The sequence below is a fragment of the Mercurialis annua genome, linkage group LG3 (assembly GCF_937616625.2).
Source record: "Mercurialis annua linkage group LG3, ddMerAnnu1.2, whole genome shotgun sequence".
In the NCBI taxonomy this organism is placed as follows: domain Eukaryota; kingdom Viridiplantae; phylum Streptophyta; class Magnoliopsida; order Malpighiales; family Euphorbiaceae; genus Mercurialis; species Mercurialis annua.
In genome coordinates this window covers 67095872-67115857 of record NC_065572.1, presented here as the reverse complement: position 1 = coordinate 67115857, position 19986 = coordinate 67095872, and the positions used below count along the sequence as shown (strand labels likewise).

The 19986-nt window shown below is 33.1% G+C and overlaps 1 protein-coding gene across 2 annotated transcripts; it reads right to left on the bottom strand.

The window, feature by feature from the left end:
* Window positions 1-397: 397 nt before the first annotated feature.
* Window positions 398-12548, bottom strand: LOC126673234 (transportin MOS14). 2 transcript variants are annotated; one of them, XM_050367305.2, is made up of 27 exons: window positions 12213-12548; window positions 11431-11508; window positions 11217-11279; window positions 10977-11024; window positions 10740-10886; window positions 9656-9787; window positions 8828-8868; window positions 8104-8195; window positions 7870-7997; window positions 7486-7561; window positions 7108-7228; window positions 6922-7021; window positions 6216-6297; window positions 5749-5831; window positions 5465-5581; window positions 5113-5164; window positions 4769-4924; window positions 3678-3801; window positions 3499-3580; window positions 3331-3419; window positions 3048-3122; window positions 2897-2951; window positions 2384-2503; window positions 2207-2299; window positions 1972-2117; window positions 1140-1317; window positions 398-1045 (listed from the first exon to the last, which is right to left on the bottom strand). In XM_050367305.2, the coding sequence occupies exons 1-27, from the start codon at window positions 12327-12329 to the stop codon at window positions 767-769; spliced, it is 2874 nt and encodes a 957-aa protein (XP_050223262.1). In that variant the 5' UTR covers window positions 12330-12548; the 3' UTR covers window positions 398-766. The 2 variants fall into 2 exon arrangements, with proteins under 2 accessions (XP_050223262.1, XP_050223263.1); XM_050367306.1 differs by lacking the exons at window positions 10740-10886; window positions 10977-11024; window positions 11217-11279; window positions 11431-11508; window positions 12213-12548 and adding an exon at window positions 9889-9969.
* Window positions 12549-19986: the final 7438 nt, after the last annotated feature.

The window sequence follows — 19986 nt, the reverse complement described above, 5'->3', positions numbered from 1 at the left end:
GAATTTTAGAATTTCTAACTCTCAGATAGGTCCTCAAATGTAGCTTGCGGATGAAATGGACGAACATCACTTTTAAAAGAGATGTCATCCAAGTATCCCAATCGATTAATTATGGGATCTACCAAAAAACGTTGTGCTGGGTATTTATCAAGATATTTGGTGGCTACAAACACTCTTTCAACAATGCAATTTTAGGTATATTAACAGAGAAAATAAGTGTTATAGATGAATGGATAAGAATGATGGAAATAGATTCTAATATTCAATTGTCGATTCATTGTTCATCCTTCAGCATACTCCACTACAACCGCACCATAGACAATGATTTGATTAAAAGCTAGCTAGAACCAAACACATAAATTTCAATAGCACCAAATCATAAAATGCAAGAGGATAATATGCGAAAACTCCGTGTAATAACCGAAAGTACATCTCCAATGTATTTAATTCCTTTGCTTTTCTTTCACTATTGCACACTAACATTACATCTTTTTATACCGAAAACTTTTTCCCCCAAAAATTGAAGCCATTGCGGTTCAAACCACTCTCAGCAACCCAATATCTCATAAATCTGAAAAGTTACAACACCCATTCTCTCCCAACCAATATTAGGTGAAAATGATTCTCCTAAAAAAATTGGAGAAATGATTGAATAAATACACAAATATGATCAATGAATGGAACTTTTTAATATACCTCATGTGACTCGTGATTAGCAGAAAAAATACTAAGCAAGAATGCACTTTTCTTTTATTTTACTCCCCCTTTATGATACAGTGACCAAATTCAATTCGAGTGGCCTTAACGCCCCCTGCACGATCTCTTGGACTGTTCTGTTTCGCCGGCAAACATCTGAAAGCTCCTCAACAGGAGCCATCAGGACATTGACATCCACCCCGGATGCTGCGTCCGACAGTGCTTTTATAAATCTAGCACGCTCTACTTCGGAGATGACAGTCTGCGGAATTAGTGAAATACTCTCCATCGCCCATTCCACTGTCTTATTTAGATATGCGCGAGTTAATGCTAATAAAGCATATGCTACCTGTAGTATTGCAAAGAACAAAACAAGCTTATGAAATTTCAAAATCTTAGTTTGCTATCATAGCTTGGCATGTGAAACTAAGTTTTAAACCTACCGTCTCTAATCGAGAACTAGGAAGTGCCCCGGTCAATGATGCGACCAAAATTCTTGTTATGCTGGGACCTCGAGGAATAATCACACTATCTCTGACAGATATGAAATGTTCCCCAACGCTAGACTTTGCCAGATCAAAAATGTCAGACAAGAACGTCAGTATCGAATTGGAAGCCTCCCTGCGAACATTGGAAACCAAAGTCGGTAACTGAAAAGATGAAAGTAGTACAGGACTGGGCTAGCGTGGAGACTTGATGCAAGACGTGAATATCAAGAATTTGATTTACCAATAATTTAACAATTTAAGTATTCTTGTCCTGCATCAGAACTGAAATTACAATTGTACCATAACAGTGTTTTAATGCAGCACCAATAAAACTTAAAAATACATAAATATGTTATGTTTTCTAGTTTCAAAACAAAAATGTTATTTCTTAGAGAGGGAAACAAATATTAACTTTATACGCCTTACATATATTTTTGCTCTCCAATTGGGTTTTATTTTAAATTTCAACCTATCTGATACTTTATGTGATATAGACTTTAGAATGATTAGATATTACATATACTCCCATGTCAAAACAAAAAATAACTCGAAAAAAAAATGTAATATAAAGAAAACATATAGTTAGTTAGCTACTTAACATATCCTAACTCTTTCAAATTATAGTACTAAGAATCTATTCTATATTCTGCAACTCAGCCCATGCTTTAAGTTACTTTCCTTAAACAACAAGTGTAAGAACATTAGCTTCATATAGACAAGATCGTATGTACCCATAATCCATGGATGACAATGCATGTGCACAAACTAAACAAGAAGAATACTATACCTATGCTGTACTGTGACACCAATCATGGCACAATCGACCAAAAATGGAAATACAGTAGATGTAATAAATAGTTGAGGGCAATAACGAATGCATCTTGATGCCAACAGAAAACAATCATCCGCAATGTCTGGTCTGGCAGTGAAATCCTGCAGGACACACGTAAGTGTGAATCGATGTCAAGAAAGAATAAAGACCCAAACAGGAAACGGTAACACATAGCTTGTAAGGGTATGACCTTGATATTAGTAAGAAGACATATTGTTCGCTTGAAGAGGGCTTCAATCAAATTTGTCAGGTAACTTGCACAAGATGGGTCAGAACCAAATATCTGCATCCCCAAAATAAATTACAGCTCAATGTTAATATAAAAAAAAAAGTTAAATAGAAGTCAAATTTGAAAAGAGAGAAATACCTTGATAACTTCACTAGAGAGATAAAGGAAGCAAGGTTGATGATGTTGCTGATAAAGCGCTTGGATCTCTTCTAGCATTGCTCCAATCGTGACTCCCATGAACCTTCCAGATGTTCTCACCTACAGAAAAAACAGTACATTTACATCTTCAAGACTTCATCTAATAATGACTATTTAGAAATAACAGATAAGAAAATAATTACACCATTCTTCAATCTCTAGCAAATTAGAATATAGTGACATACAGGCTGTTTCATAAAAAGCCCCTCAGCCATGAAAAGTTCCTAGTGCTATCTTACAGCTAAAAACTATTCAAGATGGTCGGAGAACAGCTCGAGTATCGGTCAACTACAAGAAGCTATCTCTGAGATGGTGAAAAACCTTGGAAGTACTAATACTAGGATTGTGCACCCATAAGTTCAGTGAAATTTTGCTTCGTCAAGGGTAATTATTTGTGTAGCTCTCTGAAGTCAGCTATTTAAAATCGCAAAAGGTAAAGCTCTGCAGACTCACGGCATATTTACAAGCTCGACAAAGAGACTCCATTGTTCGCATGTCCCATGCACGACTGCAGAGGAAAAGACAAAAGGACACTGATTAGAGGTGTACAAAACCCAACACTATCAGATGGGGTAGTTTGTGTTCTGCAGTATGCATAACTTACAGGTCAAAAATTGCTTTAAAAAGAGGCCAAAGCCTTTGAATTGCATCTGCCACAGCTTCAGGGTGATTTACATACCTGAAATTGAGTTTAAGTTGCTACTTCAGAAAATCAATTGGGAATTTGTAAACCAACTAATGTTTATTAAATAAACCTTAGTTGATATGCAAACATCCTCGGATAATTAATATCCAAGAGTAAGAAGAATAAAAAAATGGCAAGCCAAATAACTTAAGAACAGCAACGTATCAATATGTTAAAAACAAAAAAAGGATGTCCGGAAAACCTAAAGATGTATGCAAGTCGATCAATGTGAACCGTTAATTCCCTAGCAGGTCTCTTCTCCAATATTTCTGGACCTTGATTTAAAACTCCCTGATCGATCACATAAACACGAAGCTAGAATCATAACAATCAAACAACGGCTAGCAAATCCACAAGCTATAAACCTCACCTGTAGAGAAGTAACAATTGGCAAGCATAATTGCCCCAAAGCCTGCTTAGCTTGGTCAGGAGGAAGTTCTGTAATGACCATACTGCAAAATAAGTTTACAACAGGAATCCAAACTAAGTTATGTTTAAAAAAATCAGTATAGCACGATAATTTTCAAAGCAGCATGGTTATTTTTATACCTTAAGGCTTCGACTACGTGCAAAGAATCTTCAGCGGAGATTCTAAAATTACCTTCTCCTATCAATGCCCTATGGTATATAGAGAAGAGATCATCAAGATATCCACAGAGCTTTCTCCGGCAATCTACAACCAGCAAAAAGCATTTAAATCCATTATGAAGAAGGTTTTTGACAAAAAAATTAAAATTTTCATGACATATACAAATGATTAAGGGGAGAATTCAAAATAGAAAGGTGGCATCAGACATTCAGTCGGAAATTTGCAAGCGTTAAAAAAGGAACTAGCGAGAGATGTATATATCATTTAAAGGCGAGGTGGAAAAGAACCCGGTTTTAAAATTACACACAAATAATCAAATGGATGAAGAATTAGAATCATAAACTTAAGACAAATGATGTTTCCGCCAACCTATTTATCATAATCTCAGTGGTTTCTAGATTTTTCAACTGCTGATTCTGAATATATATATTATATTATTGAGCTTGTCATACCAATGCTGTTAGTTGGAAAGTTAGCGATTATTTATTGCATATGCACAACAAATTCATTCTCCTTGCATATTCTTTAACAACCAGACAATGGATGGATCAATAATTATAAAAATCTGAATGTGGTTGCACCTGAAGCAACCGACTATGGATATAATGTGAAAAATTACGTCAAACCAGTCTTAAATTGCAACACAACAGAACAGGTTTATACTTCCTTTCAAAGATAAGAAAAAGGTTTATACTTTCAATTTCCATGAAGACTACTTAGAGTTGATAGGGTCTATAAATAACCTTCAATATCTTAAAAAAAACGGATATCTCAAATGCTCAAATCAATTCTCCATTCTTGAGAAGCTTATAAGAAAGTAAAAAACCTCAAACCAACATTTGGACTTTGTTCATAAAGCTTGAGGAGTTTCAAATTAAGTGCCAACAACAAATTTTGCATATTAGACATGAAGATATGAAGGTTAAAGATAGAAAGTAGTAAAATACAAATTGAGAGCGAGTTGCATTAACCTTAAAAAATTGGCAATAGGATGTACATCCAGGAATTTATGTTTCTAAGTGGCAATTATGACAGCCAAAAGATTACATACCATCACAGATGTGTCGGAATGCCACAGCTGCAGCAGCTGCAGAATCTTCAGATGTCCCCATGCCATGCATGAGTATTCTCATGACTGAAGATAATAAAGGCAATCCATCTGATGCAGCATTAAGCCATTTTGAATATGCTCCAATTGTTAAGCACACTGAAATGTTGCCATAAATTATCAAGTCAGATTCCACACCGTCAGGCACTTTACTAATTGTTGCGGGGCTCAGAAAGACGTGCAGAAATAATTGTAAATCTTTGCTTCCTGGTGTTGTTCATCGTACCGCCTTTTACAGAGAACAAATTAATAGTATTTACAAATATCAACTGTGAAAGTTATATCACCTGTCTGAAGCAGCTGGGCCTGATGTGGCAGTTCTAGCAGCGAAGACATAACCTGTGAAAGTCAAAAACCAACAATGATTTAGTTCAAAGGGTTGTGAACTTAAAAAATTTCATTTCCCGAGATCTTTCAAATTTCAATCAATAAAAAGAATGAATGGGGAATCAATTTTGTCCATTAAGTCAAAGGAGCAAAGCGCAGTTAATGCCGGTTTCTGTCTCCCTCTCTGACACACTCGATACAAACAGTACAGATGCAGGTCCCAGAATTCAAAGAATTATATGATTAGATACAATGGGAAAACAGCATGCAACAGCACTAATGGTCAAAGAGGAACTTGAGAAGCATTTGTACCTCGGGCATTACTTCAGCTTCAGCCACTGAAACGTAAGTTGATATAGCTCTGATGCAAAACAAAGCAGCTTCTGCAGGACGCCATTCACTTTGTCCATTTGCCCAGCAAGCTTGAGCCTTTGAATGTTAGAAAAGCAATTTCTCATAAATAATGTTCCCAGTGAAAAAAAATTTATAAGATAGCTCTAGAGAAGACTAAACCAATCGTATAAGCATCAAACTCGAGACCAAAGCCCATATAAAGGCAACTAATCTTAGTAAATATTGGACTCTATAATACGCACCTCGGCAAGTTTCATGTATAAAATTCTCAGAGTTGCATCACCATCTAATACTGATGCTGCATCAATTAACACATCCGCAACAGCTAGAAATATCACAGATTCTATTAGTATTGGAGACATGCTAGAAAGATGGGCAGAAAAACTATCTTTGCAGTTGAAAGATAGACATATTACATAGATAGTAATTGTATAATCACACATTAGCCTTTATTTTGGAAAGGGTAGAAATGAAGGAATGAAGGTAATAAGAGGAAAATATAGGGTTCACTATAATCAATTTTTGAGCCACATGGCTCATTTTCTACCCTCTCCCATTTACCACCCTTTTGAAACCTAATTAAGCTTAAGAGCCTTGAAAAAATGATAACATATGCAGTAAATCGGGCAAAGTAATTAATGAAAAGGAAAGCACGTGCACAACAGCTTAGATATGTGCCTGCCTCGACTAAATTGAGAGGTCAACTCACCATATCTCGTGTGTTTAAAATCCTTGAGGTCTTCAATTGAAAGATTTTGATAATCCTGGGGATATTGCACTCGAAAGCTAACCTGTGACCAAGGACCATCAGTCTTTGTACTTCTTTTCAAGAAAAAAACAATAAAAGCTTGAGACAGCAGAAATGCACGAGATATTGTTTCACATTTCTTAAAACAGCAAAGCAAGCAGAAGATCTCAAAAAAGAATGGAAATAGAGGAAGAGAGCCCTTTCGCGGTACTATGTCATGCAATCCTAAGGTCTCAAAGTACATGAACATAGCAGCCAAACCACCACTATTCAACATATGTGATTGCCGCGGAATAAAATGAATAAATGCAAAGAATGTGATGAAAGGCAAACAGAAATCATTACAATCACCCATAAACACAAGCATCACCATCCTAAGCTGTTTCATTGCTGATATTGCGAATCTGAATTTCAATTTACAAAACTTGGGCTCTATCCTAATTTAGTTGGGTCTGGACAAGTGTCACCTATCTTTACAGATAGATCTTGGGACACAGACATGCATCACCATTCAAAGCTGATTCAAAGCTGATTCAAAGTTGCTATTGCGATTCTGGGTCCCCACTCACAAAATCAGCCTCTATCCTAATCTGGTTAGGTTCGACTACATGTACAGCTTCTATTCTACTTGTCATAGGCAGTCTTATTCAAAATAGAACACACTCACCAGGGATACAAGTGACTCATACGCTGACCGAAAAACTAACAACCTTCTACTTCTCTCAGCTTCAATGGACACTTCATCACCAAATGAAGTATATGAATCCCTGGCAGATTATATTTACATGTTTAAGTTTTCTTCCACACAAGGACCAGTAAAGCCAGCAGAGAGTCAGATGGAATATGGATTCACCTCTTAGTCAAGATAACTTGAAGACTGTGCCAAAAATTGAATGTCATGGAAGCAATGTCATATTCTGGGTGTGAAGCAACTTCCAGTAATGCATTTACAATCACCATTGCTTCACTGGAACCTGGAAGAAATAAAAGAAAAAAGACTCAGAAGGAGATACAATAATCAATTTCGATTGTTATTTCCGAAAAAGAAACAAAGAAATAATGTGATAATTCAGAAGAAAGCGATGAAGAATAAGAGTTCTGAAGTTAAAAATTTAATTTTATAGTCTAATATTAAGTGCTTTCCTCTAAGGCACATGAAAAAAGGGAAAAGGGGTAGAGAAGAATCAGAATAACTTAAGCAATAAACATCCATAATGGAAATTATGTGTACCAGTTGCAATCAACTCCACATATGAATCACCCATGTCAGCAACTAATCGAGCAATGGCCTTCACATCTTCTTCATCCTAAAAAAAACAAACAGTAATTTAAGATCCTGAATTTAAAACAAAGTGCCAACATAAAAGAAAAATACATCAAAAAAAAGAGAAGTGTTACTGATTCATTCGAAGCATACAAAACTCATACAACAAAGAAAAGGACAAGCAAGTCTTAAACACATGAGATAGCTAGGACACCTTGCACCACTTGAAAAGATCAGTTTTATAGTTCTTTGTTAGGACACAATAAAGATAATGAATGCAAAAGACTAAACACCACTTTATTGGAACACCATATCAGAATATGCTTTAACATTTCTATCAAAATCAATAACCTTTGAAGGATCCCGCAGTTGTTCCTTTAAAATCATAACTTGAGGCACGAGCACTTGAATTAAAGGCATTTGTACAGAAATACCACCAGAATTCCCTGATGTTGTATAGTGTATCAATTCTGATATGACTGCAAGGATCAGGTAAAATTTTAATGAGTTACGTTAGCTGAATTCAGTACTTGAAGCACCAAATATTCAGCTTTCAAACAGCTTAGTTCGTTTAATCAGCAATACCATTCACAGCTGCCTCTGAAAGTAGCTCTGTTTTCAGGCTTGAGAGAGCTGTAAGCACCAAAGGGTGAGAAGCAAGCACAGATCCAGGAATCCTGAAACCAACAGAAATTGACATTAACACCACAGAATTCTGGTCTATTCTTTATTTGTCTCAGGAAGAACACATGCATAAAGGCTAACCAAGCTTCAATACTATCAGGTTCAATAGCCATTGCTGGATATCAGCAGCTAAAAACTTTAAAAAGCAGCTTAACCCACTAATATCATAGGAACTCTTCATGTAAAAGCCAAAATCAACTCTATTCTACATATTGTAGTATCAAGCCGTGAATTTTCACTATCCAGAACCAATCAGTGTTAAAAAAACAGATGCCACAAAGAGAGAGAGAGAGAGAGAGAGAGAGCGTGCATTTCAAAATTAACCGGTTCGAATTATAGCTACTTCCTTGCTTATAAGCTAAAGTCGGTTCATGGTGTATAACCAGAATTTTCTCTTGTTTATTTTAACGAGTAAAAACACTTTCAAGTCAGACAATTCAGATTATCAAAAATTCCATAAAACTGTTAAAACAATATTTTAGAAGATTCTGACATTGATTTCCCAGCCATACACCTATTTGACTATTTCTACTAAATTTAGTGCTACCGAACAGAATTCACCCTCCCTAATATTTCTTTGCCATATATATTTGTAGAACATAGAGTGACAGAGAGAGTCGCGTACCCATGCCTAAGCCGAAGCCAAGAAGCAAATGCCTCAAGAACCTGAAGAGAAGAAACTCCAAATTAGCACATCCACATTTATCCGGGGGGGGAATTGCCAAAGTTTTCTTGTGACAAAAAGAGAGGGAATACAAAGAATGATTAGGCTTACCAACAACTTCTAAACAGCATTCATAAAATCAATATTTATTCTAAAAACACCATTAACAACTTCAATCAAAAGTTTTTATACGAGCAGGCTTAAATAGAAAATATATCCAAGCCCGTGAATTATGCACATGAAAACTTTGTAAAGAGTTTCCAAATAATTTAAAGAAAAAAATCCTACTAAGAATTTGTTCCTAGAAAAAGCAGAAGACCAAGTAACGATCTTGGACAAACCACCGCATACTTTCAATGGAGCATATTTATTATAACGTACATGTGCATTTTTCCGTCAGAAATTCAATTTCTTAGAAGAATAGTGAGAAATGGAGATTTTAGCGATAAAAAGCAAAAAATTTATATATTACATGTTGTGATGAGACAAAGTTCAAACAAAATTTCCGTGAAAATGGTTCACTAGCTTCAGCTTTCCTGATTATACCTACAGATTGTTTGGTAGCAGTCGGCCACATCAAACTCGAAAACACCAAATTGATAAGTTGTGCAACTGATGCTAATCTGTAACAGAAAAGCATCAGTTTCCCAACTTGCTTTCATGCCAACATGAATGCCATCTAACACTTTGCAATTTGCACACAGGCCTTTACGAAGAACAACAAGTAACAAAATTTGCATAATAGCACTCATAAAAGCATACGAGACTAAAGCATAATTTAGTACGCACCTGCTCCTTAAGTTCATTAATTTTCAAGCAAACTGTCAAAACATTAAGAGCAACCTCAATTTGAGAAGTCAACTCTTTTTCAAATTGGCGACGCCTTTCTGGACGAGCAGCAATCTTATAGTTGAACACTTCCTAAAAATGAAGACAAAAACAATTATAGAGAAACATAGCTGATGTACAAAAAACACCACAACCCTTTTTCTCACAAATGGGGCTTGAAGGGAAATACATACATGTACACCCATGAAATTCCCTTGCTTTACTCCAACTTGCTAATTTTTCAGTGGATATTAACTTGTTATGTTATGCTGTTGGAGGGAGAAGCAAGCCCCCTTTTCTCATCAGTATGTAATATTAAATATGTTAGAAAGTCAGCATGTCTCTTAGTAATGGCCATAATGGAGAAGCTTTTATTGAAATCCACGCAACCATAGATTTTCTCAGTTCTCTATCTTGTAAATTATCTCCTGCATAACATGGAGGCCCCAAGCCCTTGGTGCTCATTAAGGTTATTTCCATGCTAACTCACATGTGCTGATGTGCACTGTTTTGAATATTATGCCAAGAAGATAATAAAATAGCAAACTCATATTCGAAGGCTGGAAAACTTCTCAAAATTAGACAACATCAATTTGACTACATGTCCACAATGATAATACTAAACCCAGTAATCCTCACCTGAAAATTTCCAATCAGTCATTAGTACTGTGCTTATGATTGCAGTGTCAAATATTATTTTCTAGAGTGGAAACTTGCCTCTCTCCAATGCCTTTTCTCTAGTTTAACCACAACCCAGGTTATTCTTATGTTATCCTACGACTCTTGTTTTAAATTGGGTGTCAAAAATGCTATTATTTACTCGTTTATTCAACAAATAATTGCAAGAAAGCAAAGACAGTATCCATTAATTAGAACTACCATTGTATTCACCAACACTCCGCTAGTTTAATTTTTAATCAAACACCGTCTTGAAGACAAGCAGTATTTTGTAACAAAACTTAGACAGGTTTACTGAACATTATCGAGATTATTCACAATTCAGAAACAACATACGTCAAATGATGCACGGGTATAATGTATATACCTCTGGCAAAACTGTTAATAGCTCCAAGAATCCTGGTATATAATCTGGATAGGAATTCATCTCATCCTTTAGCCAATTCACTATACCACCATCTCCCCAATCCTCTGCAGGAACTTGTACAGCCAGGGCAGCAACAGCAATGCTAATCTACAAGCCAATCAACTGGATGGCATATCATCTTGGAATGAAGATGTTACAAGACAGTTGTGAACTTATATAAGAACTTCCATAGCATACCTGAGTCCTGACTTTAGGCGGGCCCCTATGAAATTTTTTCAGTAAGGTCTGCAATCAAATTCCATGGCCCACATAAGCAAACATTTAAGCATTGTGTCAATGACCATGCACATTTATGCAAAACAAATTGGAATTTTCCTAATGAGTTTCACAAATACATTGATAATTACTCAAAGCATACTCATAGAAGAAAAAACATCAACTTGCATTTAGATAGATGCATTCATGAACACCACTTACAGTTAAGGAAGTTCGTAATGGTCCAAAGGCTTCAGAAGGCAGTTCTTCAAAATCTCTTTGTACCTTAGATAAGAAGCAACACAGATGAAACCTTCAATCCTCTAAACATAAAATCAGACACTTCCACACAGGTGCTATTGGCATGTTAAAGAAACCAATCAACAACATATTAAAAAACAGAAAGATACACATATATATGGAGCTTAAAATTTACCTTGCTTCGGAGGGTTTGAGAACAAAAGATTAAGGTTTCGAGATTGCTAGTGGGATCGTGAAGCATATTATCAGCAACCTAAATTAAACACAAACCATTATAACGTAAATATAGATAATGTAAATAACAATAAACTTCTTCCTAACCTTTTGATCATCAAGCAGCGGAACTAAAACCGAAGTGAACATATATTTTGTGAATAACTGAAGTTAATGTTTAGATAACGGTACCATCTGACGGCCAAGAAAAATAGAGAAACATATACTCCGAATATTCAAACAAAAAGCGTCTATGAGAAAAAGAGAATGACATTGGAGTTTCGTCAACATTCAAGCATAAAGAATACCCAATTCTGGCAATCATGCACTCGATGGTTCCGATAAAAATATAACAATATGTTGTTCGCAAACTATCTGCATAAAACCTAACAAAACCAAGTACTTCACTAAACCACAGACCTAAGCTCCAAACAGAAGTAAAATCAATTTTATCAGTTTCGAACTTAATGTAGAGCTAAATTACTAACAATTTCTGTCAAGTGCCTGATTACACGAGTTTGATGATTTACATTCCACTATATATGTAACTGGAAAATTAAAATTAAAATTAAAATTAAAACCACTAATTAATTGCATCAAAGGAAAAAAAAGAGAATTACAACTAAATTCTACACTAACACTGGAAATTTCTCACAGTAAAACAAAAGCATTACAAAAGCGAAGTACAAATCCAAATCTATAAACACAAAAAATCTAAACTATGAAATAAACAAATTAATTCACCTGCCAGGCATCGATTGAGCGTTGAATTTCCTGTAAAAACCGATCAGCTTGCGATCGAAACGCTTCATCTGGATGATGATACAGTGCGTTTAGGGCATCTTTCACTTGCTGATCCATTATTCCTCCACCTTCAACTGGACAAAACCTAGATTACAACGCACCAAAATTGATTGACTATTTGATTGATAGATAGAGATAGCGATGTGTTTGGTAATCCTAAAATAAAAAATTTGAATTTTTTTAATTTTCAGGTGAGACTCAGACCTTTTTTGAAATTTTATTTTTTTGGTTTTATTTTATTTTCTGGTTTTTGATAAAATGAGGGGTGTTTTTGGCGCCCCTCTATTTGCAGTGAAGACAGGGTTTTTGCCCTTTATTTTATGATGGGATGAGTTTTGAGCCGTCCGATTAGTATTATTTTGAATTTTAGTCAATGTACAGTCAACAATTTGGACATCGTACACGTGGCGTATGATTAAGTTTTGATTGTATTTTTTTAGGTTTGGGACCCATTGTACAGATTGTTTGTGTGGAAAACTTGGTTGGATAGACACTTCTGATCTACACCGAAAATTTATTTAGTAATTTAATTTATATTCAATAATAATATAATTTAGAATTAGAAATTTGTATGGGTTTAGTTTAGTGGTTTGAATTTCAACTAGAGGAAATTACACGGAGCACCATTAAACACCAAAATAATCTCACAATTACGGACACGCATATCTCGCCACAAATATACGACAGTCTTCCTTTTCCTTTCCATTTCACGTTTTTGTTTGATGTTTCTACTGCTTAATATATTGAAATTTACGACTTCTTCTTAGTTAGGTAAGGTGTTGTTCTTACCATCTTGACAATTTGTTCGAACAGATACTCTTATGGATTTGTTGTACCCAATTTTTTTGGTTTCAAATGTTTATCATCCACAACAATCATTTCCATCCCCTTCGTCGCTATTTTCACCGTCCTCATCACCATCTTCGTCTTTGCCGCCATCCTCAATGTCATCGCTAAATTAGGTATATGTTTGTCTTTTTAATTGACTGTATATTTGTTGATTTGAATTGTTTTGCAAGATGATTGGCATTCATTAATATCAGCTATTTAGCTTATGCATATCTATTGTTAGATAAAATGCCATAAAGAGACACTTATTCTTGGAGTGTAATAATTGGTGGATTTGTTAAAGTTGGTGGATATATATTCTAAGTGGGGAAATATTATTCATGAATAGGAATATAAGTTGCGATGATGCCTGAACCTTGGTATGTGTATATAATTTTTTTTCTTCTTATGTTTATCAGTTGTTATGTATATAGCTTTACAAGAAGGAGACATATGAGGCTATTATAATTACTGAGACTCTTCCTATGGTGACTGTTGGAGTTGTTGGATATGTGAGAACACCAATAGGTCTCAATTCTTTGAACACGATCTGGGCACAACATTGAGGAGCTAAAAAGGAAAGTTCTACGAGAATTGGTGCAAGTTCAAGAAGAAGGCTTTTGGACTGTTAACTATTTTAGTTTTATAAATTCTACAGTTATTTAGTGAACTGTTAGTGAACTTACAGTAAACTACAAATTAGATTTAGGTTAGTTTTAACTGAGATTTATCTTAATGTACTTTGTGTTGTTAAATTTATGTGTAGAATAGAAACCTACAAATGGTGCACATTGTTTTAAGTAAACCGATAGTAGATCGTAAGTAAATACAATGAAGTTTGTAATCTTGTGATTCTAATATATATCAAATTTAAATTTATGTTGCATTCTTTGTTGGATATCCGAATGACTCTGGCAAGTTTTCTAATGCATAGTGGCCATGTTTCTTGAAGCTAGCTTTTAATTTTAAGTATGACTATGGTTGTTGGATTGGGTTGGTAGAGTTTATTTTGTCTTCCTTCGATATGATATATCATATTGGTGATTTATGTTCATTGGATTATCTAATTGGTGAAATTTTCCCATAGTCAAGAAAACACATTGGCCGTTGAATTATGTTGGTAGAACTCATTTATCTTCATCATGCACAGGTTTATTGGAAAAAAAAAAGAGTCTCCGTCTGAAAGAGAAAAATTGAAATTGTTATGTTATGTGATCTTGTTTTGTAATTTATGATTGTAATGATTTTGTTGTTGGTTTACCAATGGTTTACTAACAGTTAACCAATAATTTTAATTTTAATAATACCGTTAGTAAACCTTAAGTTAACCGTTGGTAAATTTATAATTATTTTTGATGATGCTCTTGTTTTTTATGTAATTTTTTTTTCACTTGTGTATCTGTAATGGTTTTGTGGTTGGTTAACTAATGGTTTACTAATCTAGGAACATGAAAATGGTTGAAAATATTGGGAGTGATGAAGAGGTTGAAGTTAAGAAGACAAATGCAGAAGCGAGAAAGGAAAAAATGAAGAAAAATATTTAAACTTGTGATTGTCTAGTATATGGATTTTCAGTATTAGTTGTTTGTTTGGATTATTTTGTTATATAGGATTGTTTTATAAACCTATGAATATTGGCTATTATTTTTGTTTAGTTTTATAAATTTAGTATCTATTTAGTACGTTGTTAGTTAACTAGTAGTATACTGTACTTTAGTATATATTTTACTTTATTACAAATTATAGGTAAATATTTAGTAATCTAATAGTAAATTTATGATACATAATTTGATAAACTTTTATATAGTATACTAATAATTATAGTAATTGTCTAATGATTATTATTACTTTTGTGTTATCTGATGGTAACCATTCAGTAACTATTTAGTAAATCTTTGGTTACCATTTATAAATTTATTTTATTTTTTAAAGTTTCTTGATTTTTAATAATAATAATATTGGTAAACTTTTAAGTAAACTATTAAAATATTTAAATTTTGGGTAAAATAAATTTTATTGGTCAAATTTGAATATATAATGTGTTTTTATTAGTAACCTATTGGTATATCATTAGTAACTATTTAGAATGTCATTAGTAAGCTTACATTGAGAGTATGTATTACCTAATGTTAATCTATTAGTAATTTATTGTGAAATTATAGAAAATAAAGTGATATACTATTAGTAAAGTTTTAGTAATCTATTAACAAAATCACACTGAGAGTATGAATATATATTATTTGTTGATTTATCATGGTAACAATTTAGTAACCTATTAACAAACTTTACCGTGTTAGTATTTGTAACCTATTAACAAACTTTGCCGTGTTAGTATTTGTAACCTATTAACAAACAGTTACCAAAGGTACACCATTGGTAATCCTTTATCCTTGTTTTTGAATAATATATCAATGAAATTTGTTAAAATCTAAAAGAAATGAATTTTTAAATTGTTCATGAAAAATAATATTCTATTTATATTTATTTTGGTTGATTTCGACACGTCTTCTTGTTATGTCTGCCCACATCTTCCGCACTTATTTGTACTTTGTGTCTTCCATAATGCATGTATTCTTCTTTTCCTTGGTCTCCTTGGCGTATCTTTACTGTTAGTGGAAGAACTTCAATTCTCTCAACTTTAGCACGTATATCCCAATTGTTTTGACTGAGCATTGGATTCACAACTAACTGTATATCAAATATATCAAGAAAAAAGAACAAGTAAATATATATTTAAAATGAATCAGCAAAAAAAGTTAACTAACTATATACTAAATAGTTACTAAGAGTTTACCTCAACATGCAGTCTACAAATATAATCACTTATCAAATCTTTCAATTCACCTAATTTAGTCTTCACATCAGAAAAATGAGTCTCTAAGAGTATAGATAAATTAATTTTAAATGCTGAATATGTAACACAATGTTAATTTTTTTTGCAAAATATAGAACTATTAGTAAACTACTAATACAATGATCATTGGAAAATATTGTGCCTTCAAAAAGAAATAATTGTTTTCATATCAGCTTCTAAATTCTCAAAAGTTAGAAATTAACTCATACACATATATTAACCATATTCAAACTGACAGAGAACTTCTAGTAAACTAACAATACGTACTTGATCAGAAACCTAATTGAAGCATCTTAAAAATCAATCAAAACCTAAATTGAAGTAAATTTGAACAAATTTCAGCTAAATTAACACATTTGAGCTAAATTAATACAGTTATTTAGATAAATTTAAAATCATGACTACAATTGAAAGTAAACACAATTGCGATTGATTACACTCACCAGAATCGTTTGAAAAACCCATGTCGTCGTGATTCTTCATTTTTTCTTTGAGTTTCGGATTGATTATCCTCTTTTTGCTGAAATTTGATTGACTTTCATGAACTGCGATTGATCGATGCTCTGTTATTTGATTGATTGTGTTAGAATTGTGATTAATCGAAGTTTTGGGAGAAATCGTTCTCTGAATTTGAGAGAAATTTTGAGAGAAATCGTCGACTGTGTTTGATGGAATTCCTGATTATACTTTTGAACTGAGTTTGTTTCCTATTTAAGGGAATCGTATTTGTCTAAACTAGGAAATATACTTTTGCAAAGAAACTCGGTCAATCCGTATATTTTAGTTAATTTTAGTCAACATGTACTTGTGAGATTATTTTGCTGTTTTGTATACATTTGTCTAAAAATCCCTTTCAACTATTCGAGAGTTATACTCGTGGGTTTAAATTTCGGCCCTATTTCTAATAAATAGAATGGTTGAAATTAAGTTGCGGATCATTATAGCCCGAAATTATTTGGTAGGATCTGAAGGCGGTACATATTTTAAAACTCGACGATAACATGCACCATCAAAGAACATTTGCCAATCATGAGGAGTTTTATATTCTTCTTCGTCTACCGCAAATTGAATGCTTCGTCCGGAAAATTTGTCCCAAAATGAAGCTTATAGTCAGGCACGAGATGATCCGCAGGTGGTCTGTTGTTGCCTGTCTCTTGCCTTACTCATTTAGGGTTTCTGGGTGACGTACACAATATTGAACTCTGAGAATACCCTGAGTTTCTTTTGTTTTCTCATCACCAAGAAATAAACATAATCGCAACTAATAAACTAACGAGTTATAGTGCAATTTTCTACTAAGGTCGTGGGATCAATTATTCTTCCTAATGATTAAGAAGCAATTAAAATATTATACATTTAAACCTACCAACCCAAAACTAGAGTTAAGAAAATGCAATTATTAGGGTATATTTTTCTCTAATGTTGGAATGTTGGTGGTCCTTAATGTAAAATATAATAATAACCCTTGTACTGAATATAATAAATGTTTCTAATATCATTATGATATAAATTTTATAAATGTTTTAAGTATCATTATAATATCGTGATCATATTGTATAATCCACTGATAAATTTAATTTAAATAAAAAAAATTGGAGTTAGTTTACTATTAATATACCTAAAGCTATTTGATTGAGCTTTCTAGTTGAATTTAGTATTCAAATATACAAATTTAAGAACTCGCAAATTTAATCAAATTTAGAATAGTTTATTAGTAGATTAAATCAAAAAAAGCAAACATTTACGAGTTTTGTCGGTTATATTTCAACTTTTAAAAATCAACTCATTTAGCTAATTTTAGCATATTCGATATTTTTATAGCCATTTTTTAAAATCAAACAAAATTTTTGCCAACATGTTTGCCTCGTCATTGTCAACTCAACGAATTGCTTACATGCCAACATACTTAGACCTCACTTAATTCATAAATATATACTTTACAGAAAGTACACTTTCGAATAGTTAATTGCTAAAAAAATTAGTGTGCATTCAATGAATATTTTTTTTACTTGGTTTACTTGTTAACTTCTCGAAAAGTTGTATTTCAATTTTTGTTAATTAAAATTTAATGACAATATTATTCTCAATAACTAACTAGACTAATTAAACGTATGGAGATAATTATAACTAAGAAAGTTATGTTTACCTAAATTTGGTAGAAGTCATTTTCCTAATCGAAGGAAAGTTAAAGTGCTAACTTCCCGGAAAGTAAACCACATAATTTGAACCTAACAAAAATACCTTACTACTTTCCGGAAGTAAACTTTCCCTTGTCCACTTACCTCAAACCAAGCGAGACCTTAATTCAATCAACCCACATGATAATCCAACACAAATTAAACCCAATACTTAAATTAAATCAATTAATTACACTATTATAATGTCCAAATATATTTAAAAATAATTAATATTTCATAATTTCCTAATTTAATTTTCTAAGGAATTTAATTTAACATAAATCTAATAATTTATTTTAAATATATTTAGTGTATATATATATAATACGTTTAAATTTTATTAAAAAATTAAATAAATCAAAAATTATATATTTAAAAATGAAAAACAAATTTATAAAATTTACTTGGATACTTATTCCGAAAAAATATTCATCCCGAAATTTTAAACTCATCTACTATCCATTTTCGTAGCCGCCTTCTACGCTCCGACCACCACCTTCTCTCACTCTGACGTCCTCTTCCACTATTGGTCATTTTCCTCATACAAACTCAGATCTGGATTCGTCCGAGGAAGACGAGTGGAGTTCCTCTTCTCTCTGACGAACCCAGATGGATTCGTATGAGAGAAGACGAACCATCGCTCGTCCTGTCTCTTAGAAGACGAACCGTCGTTTGTTTGGAGAAGAGGAATGGCGTTTGTCTTTTTTTTTTCCCGGAGAAGATGAATGTTGTTTTGTTGAGAAGTCATTAATTTTTTGTAATTTTGATAATCTATCAATAAATATTAACCTTTGATAAAAAAAACACATTACTATTATCTTAAAAATAATATATGTTACTTACCAAAATATCATTTTTTTCATGTGTGCAAATGCTAAAATATACAGTACTATTCACAAAAATTTATATAATTTCTAAATTCAAAATTCTTTAATTTATGCAATTGTTTCTTTAATTTTACTTTAAGTGAAGGTTCAAAAACCCCCCATGTACTTGGCACAAAGGATCAAATAAGACAAATCTCACGAAAGTGGATCAAACAATCCCAGAAATATACAAAAACGTATCAAATACTCTCTTTCCCACTCTCACCCTAGAGAGTGAACACACTCTCCGGTTTTAAATGAATTTAGGTGGTTTGAGAGGGTTAAAAGATTAAAATAGTCTTTAATATCTATATCGAATTAACATTTAATTTATTTTTATAACTATTACATTTTAATAATTAAATAATTAGATTAATTTTAAAATAAAAACTGAAGGATCTTTTTATTCTTTTTTCAACTATCAACTTCTTCTTCTCCAATCAGCTACCTACTCCGCCGCCGCCGCCGCAACTCTACCGTTGACGAGCCGCACCTTGCTCGTCTGAGATGAGCCGCACCTTGCTCGTCTGAGACGAGCAGATCTCTGCTCGTCTCAGACAAGCAAGGATCTGCTCGTCTCCGCCGCCGCCGCTATGTCGCCGGAGATTGATTGTGGAAGAAGATGGATTAAGAGAGTAATTAAGTTTAATTAGAAAAAAGGATAGAAAAGGCCCTCAATTTATATTAATTAAATTGTAATTAAATATGATTAATTAGAGTTAATTAGGGTTAATATTTAAAATTAGGTTATTCCACTATCTTTTTTGGTCAAAAGGGTGAAACCGATCCGGTTTTTCATAGTTGTGGGGTGAATTGATCCGGTTTTGCGAGATTGGACTTATTTGATCTTTCGTGTCAAGTAGAGGGGTAAATTGAACCTTCACTCATTTTACTTTTTATAAAAAAAAATACTTTTATATTAGATAAAATCAAAAATAAAATGCATTCCTTTAAATCTAATTTAAAAAGCGACTTTCGAGATTAGGTCA

Bases quoted from the DNA above. Each gene is read 5' to 3' on its own strand.
- LOC126673234 (XM_050367305.2), bottom strand. From the start codon at position 12,329: ATGGATCAGCAAGTGAAAGATGCCCTAAACGCACTGTATCATCATCCA. The intron at 7,229-7,485 runs GTACACATAATT...TATTTCTTCCAG, and splicing joins TGTGGAGTTGATTGCAACTG to GTTCCAGTGAAGCAATGGTG. The intron at 2,504-2,896 runs GTGAGTCTGCAG...TTTTTTCTGTAG, and splicing joins GTCGAGCTTGTAAATATGCC to GTGAGAACATCTGGAAGGTT.